At 33.5% G+C, this 21,832-nt stretch overlaps 1 protein-coding gene across 1 annotated transcript; it reads right to left on the reverse strand.

Moving 5' to 3' along the window:
* Positions 1 to 10,045: 10,045 nt before the first annotated feature.
* LOC123267972 (uncharacterized protein F54H12.2-like) lies at positions 10,046 to 12,074 on the reverse strand. The gene is made up of 2 exons (XM_044732856.1): positions 10,762 to 12,074; positions 10,046 to 10,442 (listed from the first exon to the last, which is right to left on the reverse strand). Exons 1-2 carry the CDS (start codon positions 12,072 to 12,074, stop codon positions 10,046 to 10,048), a joined length of 1,710 nt encoding a protein of 569 aa, XP_044588791.1.
* Between the last annotated feature and the right edge of the window lie 9,758 nt (positions 12,075 to 21,832).

Raw genomic sequence — 21,832 nt, forward strand, 5'->3', positions numbered from 1 at the left:
TATTTTTAACGTTTATATTTATATATTAGTGCATTTCGTGAGTTAAGTATTGAATTAATTAGTAAAAAAAAAAGTTTACAGTCTCAGGTTAACGGAATTGAAGTAATTTAACATAAAAAATAATAAAAATATAGCATATGATATTTTTTTTGTAGTTTTATTGGAAAATATTATAAATTTTTTATTAGTGTTATCTTTGACCGCGGATATCTTTGAAGCCGTTAATCTGAGGAACTTTGGTCTTCAAACGTTTTTTGTAGAGCGTAAAATTTCCTACAAATATCATTTTTCAGATTTTTGTTATGATGAACCGTTCCAAAGTAATAAAAATTAAAAAATTAAAAAAAATTTTTCCCGTGTTACTTAAATGGAAAATAAAGAAATGGATACAGGCAAATCTTACTATTGATATTAAGAGCTCACATGGGCGCCAAAATTTTTGTTTTTAGGTATACTATCAATTTTTAGACACCAAAAGAAAAAAAAAAAATTCGTCTTTTTTTGAAACACCTTAATCTATATATATATATATAGATATATTTATCTATATATATAGATATATATTAGCTGACCAGGCAAACGTTGTTTTGCCATGTATGTTATTTCTAGAAAACATTTTTTTAATTCAATAAAAATAACTATCTTCTGTAAGTGTGCGGGGATATATTTATAATTGAAAGCGGTATAAACAATAAAAGTATGTTTTATTTAGGTTAATAAATTAATCTTTATTAAAGTATATAACGAATATAACGAATATAACCACCCATAAAGTATATTTGTAAAAATTTATGAGATTCGTTTGGCATTAGCAGCAATGAGCCCACTTTGTGATAAACTTGGCCTTTGATTTTAAACGTGGAATTAAATTGTTGACCGTTTGCTGCAACATTGCTAACTATTTCTGTTCCTCCAAACGATGTCATTTGGAAACATGAATTGAATGTGCGAATTGACTTCAGGAACAGGCTAGAATCTGGATCAGTACCAATAAGTAAACCGTGCAATGGCTCAGGTGGTGTTTCAATTTCGGTTAGTTGTACTTTTGCTGATGAGCAACACATCCCAAGTGGCTCATTTTTAAATTTAAGTGCATGACAATGCGGGCATTCCTTCTCTAAAGTACCAATAACCACTTTGGAATGAGCATAATATTCAACATCAGGCTCGTACTGGAATGCTAGTCGAAGAGATGAATCTGACAGAAATGCTCGATGAACTTGTTGGCGTTGTTGGTCAATTCTTCAACGTCTGTCGACTATGAATAGTCTACTGTCCCCACTACGAAACTTTTCTTGAAGTAATTGCCAAACTCTATTTTTTTTTTTAAAATATGTAAAAAAATTCAAGGAATCCAATGGTGCAATTTGCACGCAAATTTTCGATGCCGATTTTTTTTTATTTATAAAAAACTGTCGCAAAAAATATTTTAGCCGACTAAAACCAATATGTACGGAAATTCTTTCACCGTGCAGTTGTTTAAATGTTAATAATATAAAACTTCAATGTTTTCTGAATCCATTGATCACAAATTTTTCATAAAAATATTAATTTTTAATAATAAAATAATAAAATTAAATAAAAAAATACTTGCCTAACAGCTGAGCTAGTTACCGACGCAGTCTGCGCAGCTCTCGAGTGGGGAAAGTTGCGCGCGCCGCTGGGTCTGTTTGAATTGTCACGGCGTATGACAAATAAAATTTCCAATAATTTTTTTTTTAATTCATTAAAATAATTGTGTTTTTCAAAATTATTATCAGAATTATATTAAACGTAAAAGTTTCATGAACCAAAAAGTTTTTTTTCTATGGAAAATTATTATTTTTTTTTGTAAAAAATATTTTTTTAAACTTAGCATGATATTACTTACTGTGATATTCTCGCATGCAAATTTGCATTGTCTTCTTGAATTTGTTCGCTTGATCTTCGTGCTCTTAAATCTTGCTTGGCTCTGGAACGGCTCGTTCGACAACTCAAATTGGCCCCTTTGCGCTTTTTTGACATTGCTGACTGTATATAGAACATATAAATAAATGAAGTTAAAAAACTGAATCGGATAGAAAAATTTGTTTATATTTGATAAGCGTTGTCAACTGTTAATAAATGATTTTTTAACATCATAGGATTTAATAAATATTTCTGAACAGTCAATAACTAATTTATTAAGTACAATTTACAAATTGTTAATAAATATTTATTAATGGTTAATGAATATTTGTTAATGGTTAATCAATATTTGTTAACTGTCAACAAATATTTAGTTAATATAAAAAGCAATATTAGCAATTTCTGTAGATACATTTTATCACTCTATAGCTGAAATACATGATAATAATTCAATTCACAAAATAAATTAACGTTTTTAATATATAAATGACATCATATAAGTATAAAAAATCTGTAAAGATGATTTTTGTTTATAAGCAATCTTCATATCATATGACAGTGCAAGCAGAACAAATTCACTTAACAAAATATATATTAATTATAAATATTTGTTTGAATATACCATAGATATTTGTGACATAAATATTTGTTAACTATTAATAAATACTTATTAACAATTAATAAATGTACTTTCTTCCCAAATGAATATTTATTGAATATTAAAAAATATTAATTTAAATTTAATAAATTAAATAGTTAATAAATCCTTTTATCAGTGCATTAGTAGAAAACAGTGACTTAATATTGTGTTGTATTCATTTGCTTATTATTTAACTCACCTTTCACAATAATAAAACAGGTATATTTATTAACCACGTACACGTTTTCGTTTTGATTTAAAACTATTTCCAAAAAATGTTAAGTACAATATATACAGGTACGGTAATGGCCGTTGTTGGCGGGAGCTTACAACACGTGTTTATTTACATGAGATCACTTAATTAACTGAGAGTTAAAACTGTCTTTGTCAGATTAATAAATTGTAAATAAATAATTATTGCACTGGAAATTGATGCTCAATTTACGATGACAGCAAAATTAACATAAGAGTTGCACAGAAAAATTAAAATAATAAGTATAACAGTCACTGCTACGATTGATACACAAATAAAACCAAAAAAACATGATTGAAAAATGTATAGTGAGTAAGACAGGAGACCGGCTTCGTCCTCATCCCTACTCCGTGATGTTTTCTGGATAAGTGGTGACACCTGGCAGGGATAACTGATCGATCGATAGTTGATCAGTATTCGACCGGCGAGGGCGGGAGATCAAATTGAATTTAAAAAAAAAATCATAATTAAAGGAACTTGAAATTATAAACTCAGAATAAGAATTTATCGTACTACAATTATAATATTTGATTTCCATCTTGCACCCTTATTGCGGATCTGTGGATAGATTAAAAAAAAATAAAAATCAGGATGTAAAAATAGGGGTTGATCGTATAAGAGTGAAAATTGAGAGAGATATGAAATTTTTTATTCTGTCATGACAAATTAAAAATAATTCTTACCAAAAAAATTGAAGTTTATAATTTACAAATAAAAAATAGGGGTTGATCGTATAGGGATGAAAAATTGAGAGTAATATCAGATTTTTTAATCTGTCATGACAAAATAAAAAAATAATTTTTGCAAAAAAATTTGAAGTTTTTAATAAATAAATAAAAAATAGGGGTTGATCGTAGAGGGGTGAAAAATTGAGAGTAATATGAAATTTTTTTTTTTAAGTCGACAGAATAAAAAAAAAAATTTTGCCAAAAAATTAAAGTTTATAATTCACAAATAAAAAATAGGGGTTGATTGTAGAGGGGTGAAAATTGAGGGTTGCATTTTTTTTGTATGCTGTATCGTGAAAAAATGAAAACAAAAAATTTTGTCTAAAAAATTAAAAAAAAAATTTAGGGGAGGACCACCCTTAACATATAGAAGCATGAAAAATAGATGTTGATCGAATATCTACCCTGGCCGATATGCACGTTAAGGATCACGAAAATCAGTCGAGCTGTTTCGGAAGAGTTCGGTCCCGCACACCGTGACACGAGAATTTTATATATTAGATAAAAAATAGGGGTTGATCGTATAGGGGTGAAAATTTAGGGTTGCATGTATTTTTGTATGCTGTATCGTGAAAAAATGAAAACAAAAAATTTTGACTAAAAAATTAAAAAAAAAATTTAGGGGTGGACCACCCTTAATATTTAGGGGGATGAAAAATAGATGTTGATCAAATATCCACCCTGGCCGAAATGCACATTAAGGATCATGAAAATCGGTCGAGCCGTTTCGGAGGAGTTCGGTCCCGCACACCGTGACACGAGAATTTTATATATTAGAAGAAGAAGACTAGATATATATATATATATATATATATATATATATATATATATATATATATATATATATATATATATATATACTAGCTGACCCGGCAAACGTTGTTTTGCCATATAAATAATTTCCTAGTAATTTCTAGTGTAGACAAAAAATAGCTTACTTATTGTAAGTATGTATGTATGTTAGAATGTGTATATTGTATGTATGTAAGAATGTGGTATATGCGTGAAATAAGCACGGAGCGCTGTGAACGATGAGGGAATATAAAAATAACAAAAGGCAAACATTATTTTTAAGTAATTATAATTTATTCTTCAAAATTATATATCATTAATTAAACAATTACGACAGTAACACTATTAAACAATATCAATCTCTTAATGCTATAGCGTGAACAATATTTTTTGTTAGTCCATCTTTAGCTAACACAAACAAACTGGATGGTTTACCCACTCGAGAGCATGCCACGTATAATTGTCCGTGTGAAAAACATGGTGTTCGCAAATCTAATCCACAAACAGACATCGTTTGACCTTGGGATTTGTTGATAGTCATTGCAAATGCCAATCTAATCGGAAACTGAATACGTTTGAATTGAATTGGTTTATCTGTAGGTATAATAGGAATCCGTGGTATAAGTATATTGTCACCTCTGAACTTGCCATTTAAAATCCTGGCTTCGATCACGTTTTTCATTAATTTTTGCTCGATGTACCTGTTGTCGTTGTTGGTCATTTGTTTTTCGTCTACTGACTGTGAAACGGCGTGATTGTCGTTGTTCTAATCTTCTGACTTCATTGCGTTCAGCTCGTGTATCTTCTGGCTCTTCTTGATGCAATTGCGCCATTCTGACACGTGCATCAGTATTTTGTTGCTGGATTTGTTCTTCTGTTCTTTCGGATCTGCTATTTCGCAAGTTTCGAGCTTTACTTGTACTGCGGCTCAAATCAGCCCCTTTGCGTTTTCTTGGCATTGCTCACTGTACAAAACATATATAAATAGAATTAATGAAATTATTTAATGATGAAAAATGTTAAAAGTATAATTAGGGCCAGGATTTTTGCCGCAGTTTTGAAATGATTAGTTTTAATTTATGAAATTATAACAAAAATATAAGTTTTATGGAAAAATTTTTCAAACAAAAGTAAAAAATTAAATTTTATGAAAACATTGTCTCTTATAATTTTTTCATACAACCAATATTTCCATTGACATTTCAAAATAAAGATTCATAATGATTGATTTTTTGGAAACTATGAAAATCTTAATTGTTCAATTACATTTTTTTAATAAAATTAAATTAAAATTACATTTTTATAAGATCAACAACATTTTCGATATAAATAAAAAAAAGTATACTTACAACACAAAATCCGTTGTTATTGGAAGCTCGTGTCACGTGTTGAGTACTTTTGAGGTTATAAAATTACTTGATTAACTAATCGTGCAAAATACACTCAAAATTGATAATTTAATTATTATTGATAAAATAGGAATAATTGAAAGTTAATATGAGAGTTACACTGAGATAGCAAAATAATAATTGTCAACGTTACTACTACACTTGATGCATAAACAATAATGATGGCCGACAACTGTGTAGGGAGTGAGAAAGAAAGGAGACCGGCTTCGTTCTCATCCCTACTCCGTGCTGTTTACTGGGTCAGAAGTGACACCTGTAGACATCTGGCGGGGATAACTAATTAAATGACGATTGATCAGTATTCGACCGGAGAGGAAAAATGATTAAATTACTAAATTGGCTATTAAAAATAAGGGTTGATCGTAGAAGGGTGAAAATTGAGGATTGTATGTATTTTTGTATGTTGTATCATAAAAAAATAGAAATTAAAAATTTTGTCTATAAAATAAAAAAAAAAATTTAGGGGTGGACTACCCCTAACATTTAGGGGGATGAAAAATAGATGTTGGCCGATTTTCATAGATACCGGATAAGCACAAAAAATTTCATCAAAATCGGTCAAGCCGTTTCGGAGGAGTATGGCAACGAAAACTGTGACACGAGAATTTTATATATTAGATAGATAATACATATAAACTATTATTACAGATTATAAGAAGTTATTAATATTAAATAGAAGTTAATAAAGATGTTTCAGTTAGATTAAATATTGTGTTGAACTTTTATTAACTTCCTACCAATAATATTAGTTATTATTTTTAACATGAAAATTTTGGAAAAAAAATAAAAAAATGAAAAAACAAACTCGGATTTTTGATTTAAAAAATACAAAAAGGTGGGTTAACGAATCGAAGATAATTGAAAGAGATATTTCAACAAAGTCAAAATATCAATTAAACATTAATAAAATAAGAATCCTAGAAAAATTTTATGGATTTTTGTATTTTGTTTTTTTTTTTTTTTTTTAAAAAAAACTACATTTTAATACAAGGAAAATATTCGTCAGTAAAATGAGGATACAATCATTTAATCAGGAGTTCAGGATATCTGAAAATTACCATACCGATGCTTTTTTGCGATATTCAAAAATTAATTTCTTCGAGAATTTTTAAAATTAAGGACAAAAAATGTAGGGGTGGGCGTCTTTTGATTTGTACAAAAATAGAAAAAAATCAACTGAATCTAAAAAAAGGCCATTCGGCAGCCGCAATGACAGTAGATTTCACAAATTTTATTAATTTATTTATAAAAGTTGAGGAAAATATACAGTTGTGTACCGTAGTAGTTTTCCTAACGCTAGGTAGCTACATTAATTCACAAATTTTTGAATAAATCAAAAAATAATATATACAAGTATCATATAAAAAGTATTGATAATAGCAAATTAGACTTCTTAGGGAACTGCTTTAAGTCTTGAGACAGTTCAACGTCTGCAATAAAATAGTAGAAGTAAAATATAATGAAATAAAAAGAGCACGGCAATTGGATCAAGCAAAGTGTCGGGGCAGATCGGCATCTACACTTTCGTTTTCTTGAAGCTTTGATCTGAACTTCAGGCATTCTATTGTGTAATTTGTTAGGACTTTAGTACCATAAGCAGAGTCAAGAGCTAGCAGCTCACTGGCATCACGGAATGCTCCCAAGCTAGATAATAATTTCATACGAAGACTCTGATATGTTGAACAGTTGAGCGAAAAGTGGGTGGTGGTTTCGGGTTCATCCAGGTTACGGGCTCGGCAGCTACTTCTAGGTATAAGCTTGTATGTGATGACATTGAAAGTTATATTGCAGGCATATATCGTGGCAAGACGGAGCTGGGCCTTGATGTTCAGGGCAAAGTACGGACATCTCTTGAGATATTTGGTGGGCCGTAAAAAACTAAAGGCGCTACAAGCGCTGCGCTTGGTACACTGCGCTGAGTAAAAACTGACTCCTGGGCTGGTTAATTGCAAATCTACAACGGATTCGTCCGATTGACTCTTATTCACTTGGCAGGCATTTGGGGACCGCTGCAACTAGACACAATTGACACAAAAGCACAGATAGACTTCTTCAAAAGACTTACAATGACCCCTGTGTACGCCAGGCTACACTGTTCACTTGGAAGCAGGTGAATCTCCCGTAGCCATGCAAGTCATCGATGCTTCCATTAGATTGGTTATAAAGGTATTGAAAATAGACGACAGTCGTTTACCCAGGATTTGCTACCTACACCTATTTGAACTCTCTAAAGTAGAGGATCTTCACGCAGTCACCATCAATCCGGCCTTAAATTGGGTTTCCCGATTGAAATCCACACTCAACCTACTCAACGACGTCAGCCTAATTAACAATCTCCATCCAAACTACTGGGAAGCTAAGAGACCAGTAATGGTCGAGAAGTACATCAGATTTGTCTCTGGGATAAGAAGAAGACAGGAAGTGCAGGATATGCAAAAAGAAAAGTGAGACGTTGGAACATGTAATAAGTAAATGTGAAAATATTGAGAGATGGGAAGGAAGTACGGAACAATTCAAGAATTTGGAAAAAGAGTTAGGGAGAAAGAAATGACCTGACAGTTTTTAATAATTTTTATATTTTATATTTTGTTTTTGTTTTTTAGTATTTTGAGCGACTGATGTTTAAGAAATATAAATGAACAGAAAAATTTTTATCTTTCCGCTAAGAAAATCTAAGATTTTAAAAAATCGGGAAGTTATTGTTTTCACCCCGTTTTACGAAAATCGAGTTTTCATCGAATCTCGACGTTTTGAAGTCCTAGGAAGCTTCCCTGACTATTCCCGCGGTGGTGTCTGTATGTCTATATGTATGTATGTATATATGTATGTATGTATATATGTATGTATGTGTGTGTGTGTGTGTTTTTTTTTTTCTTCCTTAGAGGGGGGGGGAATCCTTTTTACGGATTCTAGGCATAGCTGTTTGGCCTGGATATGTGGCGACTCGACGCAGTGTCATACTAAAACTCGACGCTGACGCCCCTACCCACTAAACCCTAAACCCCTTTCTCTTTTATCCTCTGATCCCCCATGGTACCGCCGTAAGGCATTTCTTCGCGGGGGGAGGAATGAGCTGCCGCTCTTCCTTCTGGTGGCTAAGATGTTATTTCTTTCTTCTAGATTCTGTCTTTCTCTTTTTTCCTCTCAATGGATCGCAACTCTGTAAGAACTTTTGTAGCAAAGGTGCTTGTGGCGTTCCAGGCAGCTTCTGACGACAACATTGCTTCTACTATTGATTCTGGTTGGGTTCTCTTTTTCAGAATCGTCTCTAACTCATCGCGCTGTTGGTTGAAACGTGGACAGACAAAGAAAACATGCTCCGCATCTTCATTGACTCCTGGACAGGACGGGCACTCTGGGGTGAAGATACTTCCGGTAACATCCGTGTCCTGATAACATCTGCGTTAGCAGTATGGTGCAACTTTGGCGCATCCCACTCCTTTGAGGTGGGGGTAGCGTGTGTGTGTATGTGTGAGTCCGCAGCGCTAGTAGTCGTAGTAGTAACGGTAATATAAACTATTGCAAGGTCGCTGAGCTTGCAAATTCTTTTTACTCAAGGTCACTGACGTGGTTGCTTTTATAAGCGTGATAATGATACATACATACAGTTATAACCGTTATAGAAATAATGCTGAATTTGCAAATTCTTTTTTGCCAAGGTTATCAACGGGATTGATTACAACTCCTTATACTTATCAAGTTTTTATATTTAAAGATATACTTACCTTTTCATAATATGTATATTACTATTATATCATACTAATTTATTATATAAACTAATAATTAAATAAAAGATTTCAAAGGAGAGGCAATTATATCAAAATAAATAAAGATACAACAAAAATTTGCATTTTAGATATTTAATTTCACATAAAAAGAATAGGAGTACATAATTGATTATTAGCGATTATTGTGAATACAAAATTAAGAACATGATTGAATATTAGCTATTATGTCACTTACAAAATTATTGTTATATTTTTTTGGCTTTATTTTCATAAACGTATTGTAATATTCTTCGACGATCTCATTATTTCTGTCAAGTCTTCCGTCAAAGATAGATATAAATCTATCAAGTGAAGGATAAGTAGACATATAATGCAAAAACATGATACAGTATTGACCGCACACTTGAGAATCTTCTTTTTGCAACTGAATGTGGTTATATTTGAACCATTTACAGTTGTTTTTGAGGCGTTTAAGATGCTGCGGGATATACGGTGGGAGTCCATAGCTATCGAAATACCATCCACAGCCATCTCTATCGACGTATATGGCGACCCAGTGCTGTCCTGGCTTATGGCATCCATTTGTGTTTACTACGAAGGCTGTAGGCTTAGTCCAGACTCTCGGGATCCTGTCTGCAGGATACACTCCAATCGCGTGGTATGGTATATACTGAATAGCTTTTAAGACCTGCACCGTGTTCATTACAAGCCTCACACCCCCAAGGACAAACGAGTGAAGGTTCGTAGCTATTTTCACCAGCTTCAGAATTTGCTTTCTTACTTAACCACTGTTTCAGTAAGTCAGCACAAGACAAAGCACACTGATTATAACCATGACTCCGATTTCTTCGAGATTCCAAAACACTGTGAAAGGCACAGGTTAACCGTGGCTGATGCAGCGTAGATACTGAGGGACTGTTTTGCAAATCTTCAATATTTATAACTGGTCTGCAGAGTAGAGATTCCAAGTATGATTTTTGTACCCTCTCTCTTGTATAAATTTTCCTAGAATTTTGACAAAAAAAGCGTAACTGTGTATGCACGTATTTTACTATTGATTCCCCATCGTACCATTCAAGACCATGTTTTCGGGTTAAGGCGTTGTTTTCGAGCTGTCTTTCTTCGGATAACAGGTTAAACGAGAATTCAGGAGCCAAAATCCAATGTGCAGTATCACCGTTAATTAGAGAGGTTACACCTATTTCTTTAGGTAAAAATTCACGGTCGTTATCTATAAAGCATTGGATATATATAACAACAGAAGACATATCGGTCTCCACCGTACTACAGCAAAGCGTATACTAAATTTTAAATACTTGCTTACCCGACGAAATCTATAGTTACTTGTCTCGAAGCATCTATTTCTAAAACACTTTCATATTCGGCATATACTATACAGTTTGTAGTTGTAGCCAGTACTTTATCAAATCTAACCTCTATACGAACTGTACCATGTTTGATTAAATTCCAATGAGTGTTACTATTAGCTGATAAATCGGGCGTTAAATCAAAAGCATATAAACAATAGCCGTTAGGGTAATCAAATCTGTCTATAGAGTTCCCTTCGTTCAAAAAATGAATACCTGTGCCTGAGAATAACGTGTGATAAGCGTCTATGTAATTCATACGGTTTCCAAAATCAGGCTGGAGTGGTTTTGACGGTATTTGCCGACCGTCAACATACAGTGATAAATAATTAATCCCAAAATTTTGGAAATTGAAAGGATTCATCGAAGCATCGCCGTTAAATGCTTTATTATCAACAAAACCGATGATTAAACGTCTAGGTATTTGGCCATGAAGGATATTGTCCATAGTCTCGCCATGTACACCAGCTGCCATTGAAACAGCTTTAACCTCAACTCTGGTCAGTGGATATTTAGCAGTAGTTTTAGCTAACATACGGGCGTGTGCTAAAAGTGTTCCTGGTGAAATTTTTGCACGACGCACTAATAAACTAGCGTCACTAATATTGTATACACAACCGTTTACTGTGTCATCCATTAGACAAAAAGCATCACGTGCACATGTTAATCGTAATCGCATTTCTACACCGTTGATTAAAAATCTTTCTTGATTGAAAACGTCACAATGTAGATGACCAATAAAATCTGCTGTTTTATCACACGTTAATAATTCTTTACGTTTTTTCAAGCCTAAATTCTCGTCGGTTAAACTATCCATTTTTCCAGGGGTATCACAGCACCACCCTACAGTAGTTAAATGCGATTTTTTGGCATCTGCTCCGTAGTTCAATAAAGTTTCTATGTATGCCCGGTACGGATATAAATTATTAGGTGTTGATACAGGTTTTTGATTGAATAACACATCAACTTGACTGAATATTGAATGCATAAAATTGTTTATAGGTGCTACTTTAGGAGGGTGAGCGCTAGCTGTCACAAGGATTCTTCTGGTAATACCCACGCATAACCTTAGCATCGTATGTGCTAAATCAATGTATTCATCCCCTTGTCCTTGAACAACAAATTCTATCGGCAAGTTATCAGTCAATGATGAAATTGGTTTATAATGAACCCATTGGGAACTTTCAATTGTTGTTTGGGTCGGCGGTAGAGTAAATAATTCTAACTCAGTTTTAGCACACTCACACGAATGTACATGTAAAAACGACATTTTAGAAATTTTTATCAAAAATGTCAGCCACTGTACGTAGTTTTTTATTTTTATTGTTATTGTTTTTCTTTTTAATATCGGTCTTTTTTTATTAACTTTACTTCTATTTTTCACTTTAGATTTGACAATGCGCCTTTTTTTTTTTAACAATCCGTTTTCTTGAGTTTGGTTGTGTGTTGCTCATACCGTTGGTTAAGGCAAACTGGGTAGGTATATAGCCAGACCCGTTCATAAGACTATCAATTTTTTCCTGGGCTTTACGTTTTAAATTTTTACCTGACTCGCGCACGCGCGTTTTAAATGATTCTTCAACGGGGATTTGGTGATCCAAAACATCTGTAGCTATATTTACACCTGATCTTTGTAACGTCCATGTTTTCAAAAATTATAAAAATATCTATAACTAATTTGTCCCCGGCTCAAAATTTGCTCGCCGGAGTCCAGGGTCATAAACGGGGATTACATTATCAATAACAAAATATAAACTTCATTTTAAATAAATCAAAGAAAAAGGAAAACCTCTTTATTGGCCTGATCATGTTAATAAACGATATAAACAATATAAACAAGTTAAACAATATAAACAATATATTAAAACATTCTTTTCACACATATTCGCGGTTCAAAATCGCGAACTAAACTTCAAAAGCTGGTTCCCCGCTTTCCCAGGAGACTAGCCGTCACCCCTGGGCCTAAACCTCTACCCCAAGAGCGAATGGAGAGTGTCCTCTTCGCCCCCACCTACACGGCTTATGATCACCTACCGTACCTCAGCTGAAGGCTTCGGCACGGGGAGAAGCACTTTCATCCGGTCGGTTCATGATACTTACCTGGGCCTTGGTCAGACTCCAGGTAGAGTATCATCCTCTGGAATTACTTGGTGAAGAGTATTCGCCCGAGTAATTCTCCCGAGAAAGAACTGCTTGCTTTATCGAGCCAAATTTTGGCGTTTATCATTTTTCCCCCAACTCTCTTGTAACGAACCGGAAGGGTCGTTTTAGACACCTGTCCAGTGCCCTCGAACTAGCATTCAAAAATAATTATTTATTATTTTAATCGTAATTTCCTTCATTTTCTATCCATTCGTCTCGCCAAATTCTAAGTTTTTATTTTCGAAACTCAATTCTTTATTATTTTAACCGTAATTTCCTTCATTCTCTATCCATTCGTTTCGTCAAATTCACAATTCTTTATTATTTTAATCGCAATTTCTTTCATTATATATCCATTCGTTGATTTTCCATACTAAATTGTCCTCGGGACTTATAAAATCTTCGCTTACCTAAATTATTTCTTACAAAATAATAATCGTCATTTCTTTCATTTTATATCCATTCATCGCTTTCCCATACTAAATCTTGTTCGGAACTTAGAATAATTTTCCCAGTCTTTTAATTTCTTTTACAATTAATTCGCTCGGCTTCGTAATAATTTCTCACACGCTTAATTTCTTAATTTTAATCATACCTCAGTAACAATAATATAAAATTATTAACTAAATAAATACAATAATTAAATAATAATCGCCGCACTAATAACAATAATTGTTTCTATTAATTTTTAAGTAATTAATAAAAAAATAAACTAAAATACTCAAATACAAAAAGTAAAATTTGGGTCATATCTTAAAGCTTCTTTACCAACGGTCTTAAGACCGCTTTTTAAAAAAGGTAATACTCTTCTGAATAAGCCACCCAAAAAACTACCTATACCATGCCCTCTTTGATAAGGTGATCCTACATAAACATGGCTTATTCCAGAATAACTACGGGTACCGTCACTGTATTGTATCATCTCGAAGTATATCATCGTAGAGAATCTTAAAAACTTCTTTTGAAATGTAACGTTACTGTCAACGTCCCGTATTCGAATGGCACGGGTTTACCATATTCGTCTCTTATATCAATTTCGATAGTAGCCATACTTTTACGTAATAGAGGTATATATTGGCCAGGCGAAAAACTTTTAATTTTAGTTGAACCGTAAATGTATTGATCGTGATCAAGAGGCACAACGCGTAGTAGAGGGGCCTGAATATCTCCTGTTATGTAGCCTTCACAAATATCTGTATAAACGAATAGTTTAGATCCGCAACAGTCATCAGGGCCGTCTGTTATAACTTTAGAAAACGAACTTTCTTCAAAGCCTAATATATGCCAGAGCCGATCACTTAATGCCAGCGTATGTCTTGCATTTTCACACTTGCATGTTGTATAAAATTTTATGAAACCGCCAGCACTACAAGTAAAATTGATATGCTCTGAAACTGATTTAAGCTTGTTGAGAGAATCCACTAAAGAGCCTATATTTTGATATTGACCATGTGGTATGTTGTTAGAATAAAGGAACGAATCCATTATTTTATTATTATCTTCTGTATCTATATATTCAACGGTTAATGTAACTTTCGTGAAATCTTTAGGAATATGTAAGATTGTCATCGGCGTCTGGATTTCCACTAAAGCAACATCCCACCATCCATTAAGTTCTAAAGGATAGGGCAAATGCGTTATAAAATGAGTAGTTGTGTTGTCCGGGAAGTATTTTATGCTGCTATTGCTAGGTAGCACTATGTAAAAATTATCTCTTTCTAAAGACATTTATTCAACCTTAGATAATTCCTCTTCATAAAATATACCGTTGATTGGTTCGTTTTGAAGATCGGTTAATATATAAACCGGTGGTTGGCGATATTCAGAAATACTTGATACTTTAAAAACTTCGCTACTCCAGCCACTCTCATATCCTTTCGTAAACGCTGCCTTTGCTTTACTGATACGTACCAAGTCACCAACAGCATATTTAAGCTTACGGTTTTTCAAGAGCGCAGAGCGCTTCTCATTTTCATAACGTTTTTTAAGGTTATTAAAAGCTGTTTGAGCTGTATTATTGTTAACATTTACCGGCGCCATTTTGATACCAGTATGTGTTGTGTGATTGTAAGCGTAAATAATTTTTGTAATATGTCTAAATACTTTTTTGTGCGGTAATACGTAAAATAACGCCATATCCTCTCCTTTATCGTTCTATTTAGACGTTCTACAATAGCTGCTTTGACGTCAGGGTTGCGTACTGTTCTAAACAATATTCCTTTTTTTCTCAAAAACTCTTGAAAAGTCTCTCCAAGAAACTCCTTTCTGCTATCTGTCTGCACTAAGCGGGGTATTCTTTTGTTACTTCTACTTAAGATTTTTTGGAATGCTTGAGTCACACTTAGACTAGTTTTATTTATTAGAGGCTCAGCCCACGCATACTTACTCAATACATCGATCACCATCAATATATATTTATAACCCTTGTTATACGTAGAGATACTTCGTAAATCAGCTAAATCAGCTTCCCAGACATCATCTATTGATTCAACATTATAAGTCCTTCTAATAAAACGTTTCCTGTTCATACGGTGCTTTGTAAAAGTTTCTTGTTTATTTAACCATTCCTTAACATCATCTTGAGATAGCGCTGATTTGTTTTCAGCAGAGTATTTTAGAATATTTTTAGCACCTGAAAAACTTTCTGGTCTTATAAGATCATAATAGATGTTTTTTAGTTTTTTATCTATCTCAACTTTATCCATGGTATTTTTTTACTTTGAATGTTTTTATTTATAGAACCTTCACCGTTTTGATTTAATTGTAATTCGTCTAAGGATGTGTGTTCTGTAAGTATTTCAGGTACGAAAAAATTAACAGATCGTCTTCTAGGTGTAGAAGTTGACATTTCTTCGTTAAAATAAGCTCGATTACCGATGTATTCACGCGGAATGTTTAACGTTTGCAGTACTTGAGCAAACTGTTGACGACCTATCGCTTTCACACTCTTTCTAGACCTCAACACATCGTTTAAAAGATCAGTGATATTAGAACGTGCTACTTTTTTACCTCTAATTGTCACAAGACCTCTATCGTCCCAAGATATTAACGTGGCAGGTGCACTTCTTAGCCTTTTTAATAGCCGCGCTGCATTTCCTCTGAATCTTCTAGGTACACTGTCTATAACCGAATTATCTATAACTACATCATATGAAGAACGATGATCAATTTCACTTTCAGAAGAACCTGCACTACTCTCGAAGAATTTGGAGTTGTTGTTGTCTACAGCCAGGTCTGAAACATTTATGTTGGTATCCATATTAGCAGCATTGACAGATTTTTTTTCATTTTCAAGAATCCTAAGATATCGCTCAAGTGTTTGTAAATAGGCTTGACATTTTTCATGGTCTGAGTTATATTTACCCGTAGAATTTAAAATTTCATACATTTCATTGTCGAGCCTAGTTAACACTGTTCCACTAGTAAGACAAGATTTATTTTTTGCGATATCTTCATTTTTTTCTGAGACTGCCAATTTCTCATGAATTTTATCCTCAGGCACTAACACCATCTTACGGGCGTGTTCCATGATTTTACTGAATGTTTTATTTAAAAATTATATTTGCAACCAAAGCACCCAGAACAGGTGCTAAAAAAAAAGGTAAAAAGCCGCCTTTTTGAATAATTATTTTCTTTTTAGTATTTAGATTGCTTCCTCCTGATGATAATTTTCTTAAAATCGTAATGTGACGTTTTAATTTTTTCTTATGACCCGTTGTTAAAGGTACGTTACCACTTAATATGTTCAATATACACTCGCAAATACAACGTATTAAATCAGGATCAGCTTTACGTAAAACGGCTAAGCGTTGCGTATTATTTAGATAGCACAATGCTTGTAATACACGTAGCTGTTTTTTTTTTATAGGTGTAAGAAGCCGCAAATTTCGATTTGACTGTCTGTTAACATTTCCATCAACCGTGCACGCGTCGTGACAATTTCTGTCTGCATCAAATTTTCGCGCTGACCGAACTTACCCCAAAGAGAGTTTAAGCTGAGCTTCGCTACAGAACGTAACCCAGGGTTTACTTCAACTTTTTCACTATCTAATTCAATACCCTCAGCTTTTTCATAAGCAGCAATATATTGTGTTTTTTGTTGATCTGTAATACAGTCTCTGGGGGATCCAGAAGCTTCAGTTTTAATTTTTAAAAATGTATTAATATCATCTGCAAATATTCCACCAATACCTGTTTCTGGATTGTACTGCGTTATTTTATAATGCCACATCTCATATACTTTAAGTAACTTATATCCTTTCTGAATGGCCTTTCTTATCTCATCAACAACCCATGTGCCTCTTAAAAGCCGATCTTTAATTTTATGGGTACAGTTTGTTTGCTTTAATTCTTGAGCACAAGAACGACATAAAGTGAAAAGAAGTCTATTATGGAGCTTACAAGGGAGTACTGGGTGGTATAAATTCTGCGGTGGTAAAATAGTGCATTTAACTAGCCCTTCTACTTTTGATAAATCCTTGTTAGGACCTATAATTTCAGAACATTCCTCACCTATATATATTTTAGGGTGGCCTATTGGGAATTTACCTGTTTTACAAATGTAAGGATACAGCGAGCTAACATCTACGTACTTAATTTTTTCATTTTCTTTTGCATCATATAACGATATAAAGCTTTCCGTACGACCTCCAAAAAAGCATCTCGTGGGTTTAAGGGCTCTATATTGATCAAAGGGTGATTTTGCAACGCTGTAAGTGTTTCAGGATTGTTGGTTAAGTATAAATCAAAATCATATTCCCACTCCTCTATTAATTTATAACCTAAGTTTCGAATTCTTTCGGATATAGCAATGGTACGCTCGTATCGAGTATCGATATTATCTATTTCTTGGTAGTTATTATTTAGTTTTCTATCACGGTTTACTTTATAACATTTAGGACACCCGTGCCAGTAACACCCGTGAAATTGTAATACGGTTTTTTTACCTGTTCTAGAATTTTCAAAGTAACCATCCACCACTATACCGGAAGGTAAACGCTGTTCTTTACCACGCGCTGCTTGTGTAATTCTATAACCGTACTCACGTTCTTTTAAAATTAACCATTTAATAGCTTTCAATGATTGATTCTGAGACCATCTGTATGTACCTGTAGCCGCTAAAATACCTATTGTATCGGGTTTAAGAAAATTGCGGCGATAAATTTTTGAGCAAGCTGACGCTATTGTAGTGCCCTCTGAAAACGGGCAAACATTTCCACACTTTATAAACATATCCCGAAACTGCATACAAGCTCTTCTTAACACAATAACGTCGTTTCGACAATAAAATTTGATTTCGGAATCAAAATTGAAAACATAATTTTCTTCGGATTTTCCATTATACCATGCAATAAATTTTTCAAGCTATTTTTGAAACATAGTATCAGGAGAAAAATATTTGACAGCAGGGATAGGACCTACATAACCCCTATTACAGGGTTTGTTAAATAAATGAGGAAAATATCCTTTCGATACTTCGTTATTGAAACCGAAAGCTTCTGGGAGATCCCTTAAAGGCATATGTAAATAATTTAGACTGTCTAAAAAAACCGTGTTACCTATACACATAACAATTATTTTGGTACCATTTAATATTAAATCCGGTAGCCGTGTTTTATTCTTTTCTATCATACATTTCAAAATAAATTGAGCATCAAAACTTCTAGCATTGTGAGCTATACATATAGTTTTCGAAAATTTTTTAGTATTTTTCTAAAGCTAGATCGATTAATTTTTCTACAGGTTTGTCGTTAAAAATAAATTCACGCACACCGCATTCAGCACACCTTTCAGAAACATATTTGTCATCCCAACAATAAGTACAAGTTTTTTGAACTACACACAGATTAGGTATATGAATTCTTGTACTATGGTTACCTTTTACACGTTCATTTTGCTGTGTTTCGAAATCATAAAATAAAAATAAGACTTTTAGTAATTCTTTTTTTTTCAAGGGGGCCATAAAACAATAATGATTCAGAGGCCTTTCGCAGCAGCACACTTTGCAATAATTTATGTTGCATTTATGTTCTACATTATGAAAGATATAACGATAACAATCACCGCATAATTTTAATACTTCGTTAACTGTGAAATTTTTATTTTTACCTCTCAAATTAGCCGAACCAGTTTTTAAGTGATTTGAGTAACAATCATCGTTTAAAAACCATTGCTTACAGTTAAGGCATGTTTTTTTACATATTTGTCTACACACAGGTGCCACGTTGCAGCGCGGGCAATTTTTAGAACACCTATGACCACGTGCTGATTCATATCCTTTATTACAAGTTTTGCAAAATGCACGACTGCCTAAAGCACCCGCTAAATTTATTATTGGTTGAAAATGATTAGTGTCTTGGTAATATAATAAATTAATTGTATTGCAAACGTTTCCGAACGCTTTTTGAACAGCATTACGACCGTCAAAAAGCGGTTGACCTTTACCAAAAGTTAAAAATTCATAAACAACGATAGCTGTACCCTCGCGGGCAAAGTAGTGTTGAAAATTTTGTATTTGATTTAAACCGCAACCCCTTCGCGGTATAACGACCGGGTAAGTTTGTAATAATTTAAACGCTTCTTTCTCTTGAAAACTCCTTCGTCCATCAATTATGCTTTTCCATCGTTTCTGCAAATACCCTGAACGGATCTCACCACGTTCTATATATGCTTTTGCAACAACTAACGAACGAGGTAAACATAAGTTATCATTGTTATTGATTGTTATAATGGATCGTTTAAATATATTTTCATAAGATAAAATTACTTTCCCACACCCCGCGACACCGGCGACAACAGCCGATGTAACAATTATTTTATCGTTGGTTGTTAAGCCTCCAGCACTTTGAGAAACGCTAGTAAGCAAATTCCATAAATCAGTGCCTGTAACAGCGTTTGCACATTGAAAACACGACCATATTACACCCTGTGTGAGTTTTTCATAATTAATTGTAAAACCTACATAATCATGCGCATTACAATCCGCTGTAATATGTGTTACAATATCGCTCAATGCGTCGTGAAACCATTGTAGGGGATCTGTATTAACCGGCGGTTCTTGTATTATTAAAGTTGTTTCTTTACCTTTAGCTTGAAACCGCTTATAATGTTTAATTATTTCACGTTCGATTTTGAATCTTTGACCAGGTGGTTCAACAATATGCTCTTCAATTGAAGTATGATCTTCAATTGAGGCTTCGTGATCGTCTGGTAAGTCTGCTGTCGATGTAGATGGTAAGTCGTTCTGTGTGGCTTTTGCTCTCGAGCGTGTTGTTACACCGCCATATTGGGCACCTATATATATATATATATATATATATATATATATATATATATATATATATATATATATATATATATATATGTATATTTTCAATTAAACTATTTATAAGGTAGATGTTCATGTTGTTAGTATTTTAAACTTTTATTTAAATCGCATAAGGTGTCATACAAGCAGTAATAATATTTAATTAAATTTAAGCAGCGAAGGGTGTATGAATATTTGTAATATCTTGTAAAATACCTAGAGCGTGTGATTGTACAAAGGAGCGTATATTATCATCACTAGAGTCATCACTATTGTCATCAAAAAATGAAGGCGTGCTCTCTTCTTCTTCTTCTTCTTCTTCTTCTTCTCCTTCTTCTTCTTCTTCTTCTTCTTCTTCCTCTTCTTCTATAACAATCTCTTCAGCATCGCTGTTGTGACGATTATTATATGCTAGGTGTTGATAATACTCTTCTTCCGAATCGAGATCAGCCGATAAAGTCATCATATTTTCATCAGTATCCGTAGGATATGATACATGCGTATCATCGGAGCTAGTAGACGATGCACGGCTCCGTGAACGTTTCACTCCGGTAAAGCGGTCTAGCCTTAATATCTCACCTTTTAGAGCTGCAGGTGTTGAGGTTTTTTGAGAGTTCTATAAAACAATTGTGATTATTATTATTCGATTGGTTTACATCTTGATTAAATACACCGAACTTACTTTTTTCGCGCTAATGTCAATATCATCCTCATCATCGCCAGAAGTATTATCAGAATTTAGGAGTTCATTGCAGCAATAGACTTTTATAAAACCATTAAAAATGAGGTGTGAGATATTTAAATTAAACGCTGTACGGTCTAGAAAGAAAAAAAAATACTTACCATAAGCTGTTAAGAAGGGTTTTAAACACTCAGCGTCTGCTTTTGATGTTTGAAGGATTGTATTAACGGCAACTGTCATTAATAAAGTGTTATTTGTTAATAATTCTTTCTTATAAGCTCTTGACAACACACGACAAGAAGCTACAGCCACAATTCTACGCAATAGTTTTATTAATCTGTCACGCTGTAAAAAGGCCCAACTTGAAACACGCGTTTTGGTGTAGATAGACCACAAACGAGGTGATTTATCCCGTATGTATCGCACTAGCTGACACACAGCCCGCGTAAAGGGTTGCTGATAAATATAATTATCTGCGTTCATTATGTCTTCAAAAAATACTTTAGTGAGTTACAAGAAGCTGATTGAAACTGTCTTATAATTATAAGAAAAATTGTGTGCAGTAGCTGGTCACGTTATGCTGAGACGGCTCTTTTTTTAAAAACACACGTGTAGTCTAGACAGTAAACGCATAGCTCTACTCTACATTTGTTAATATTATATGAAAAAATGCTTAACCATCATATTGAGTTGTGGGTGTTAACCGTGTGTAACCAGCATCAGTTCGCTTAAGAACATTGTTGGTGCAACAGCTATTAATTTGAAATGGCTAAACGCTCTTTCTACGAGAATTTTCAAGCTGACGAAGGTGTTGAAGAACACCGTTTTATACCATCATGGGAACGTTTTGATTTCTTATTGACAACATCTTATAAATTAAATGATTCACACTCAAAGT

This window comes from Cotesia glomerata, linkage group LG6, assembly GCF_020080835.1.
Source record: "Cotesia glomerata isolate CgM1 linkage group LG6, MPM_Cglom_v2.3, whole genome shotgun sequence".
Taxonomy (NCBI): domain Eukaryota; kingdom Metazoa; phylum Arthropoda; class Insecta; order Hymenoptera; family Braconidae; genus Cotesia; species Cotesia glomerata.

Excerpts from the sequence above, each read along its gene's own strand:
- LOC123267972 (XM_044732856.1), bottom strand. The coding sequence starts at position 12,074 with ATGTCGTTTTTACATGTACATTCGTGTGAGTGTGCTAAAACTGAGTTA. Across the intron at positions 10,443-10,761 it reads GTAACTATAGATTTCGTCGG|GAAAATTTATACAAGAGAGA; the intron begins GTAAGCAAGTAT and ends TCAAAATTCTAG.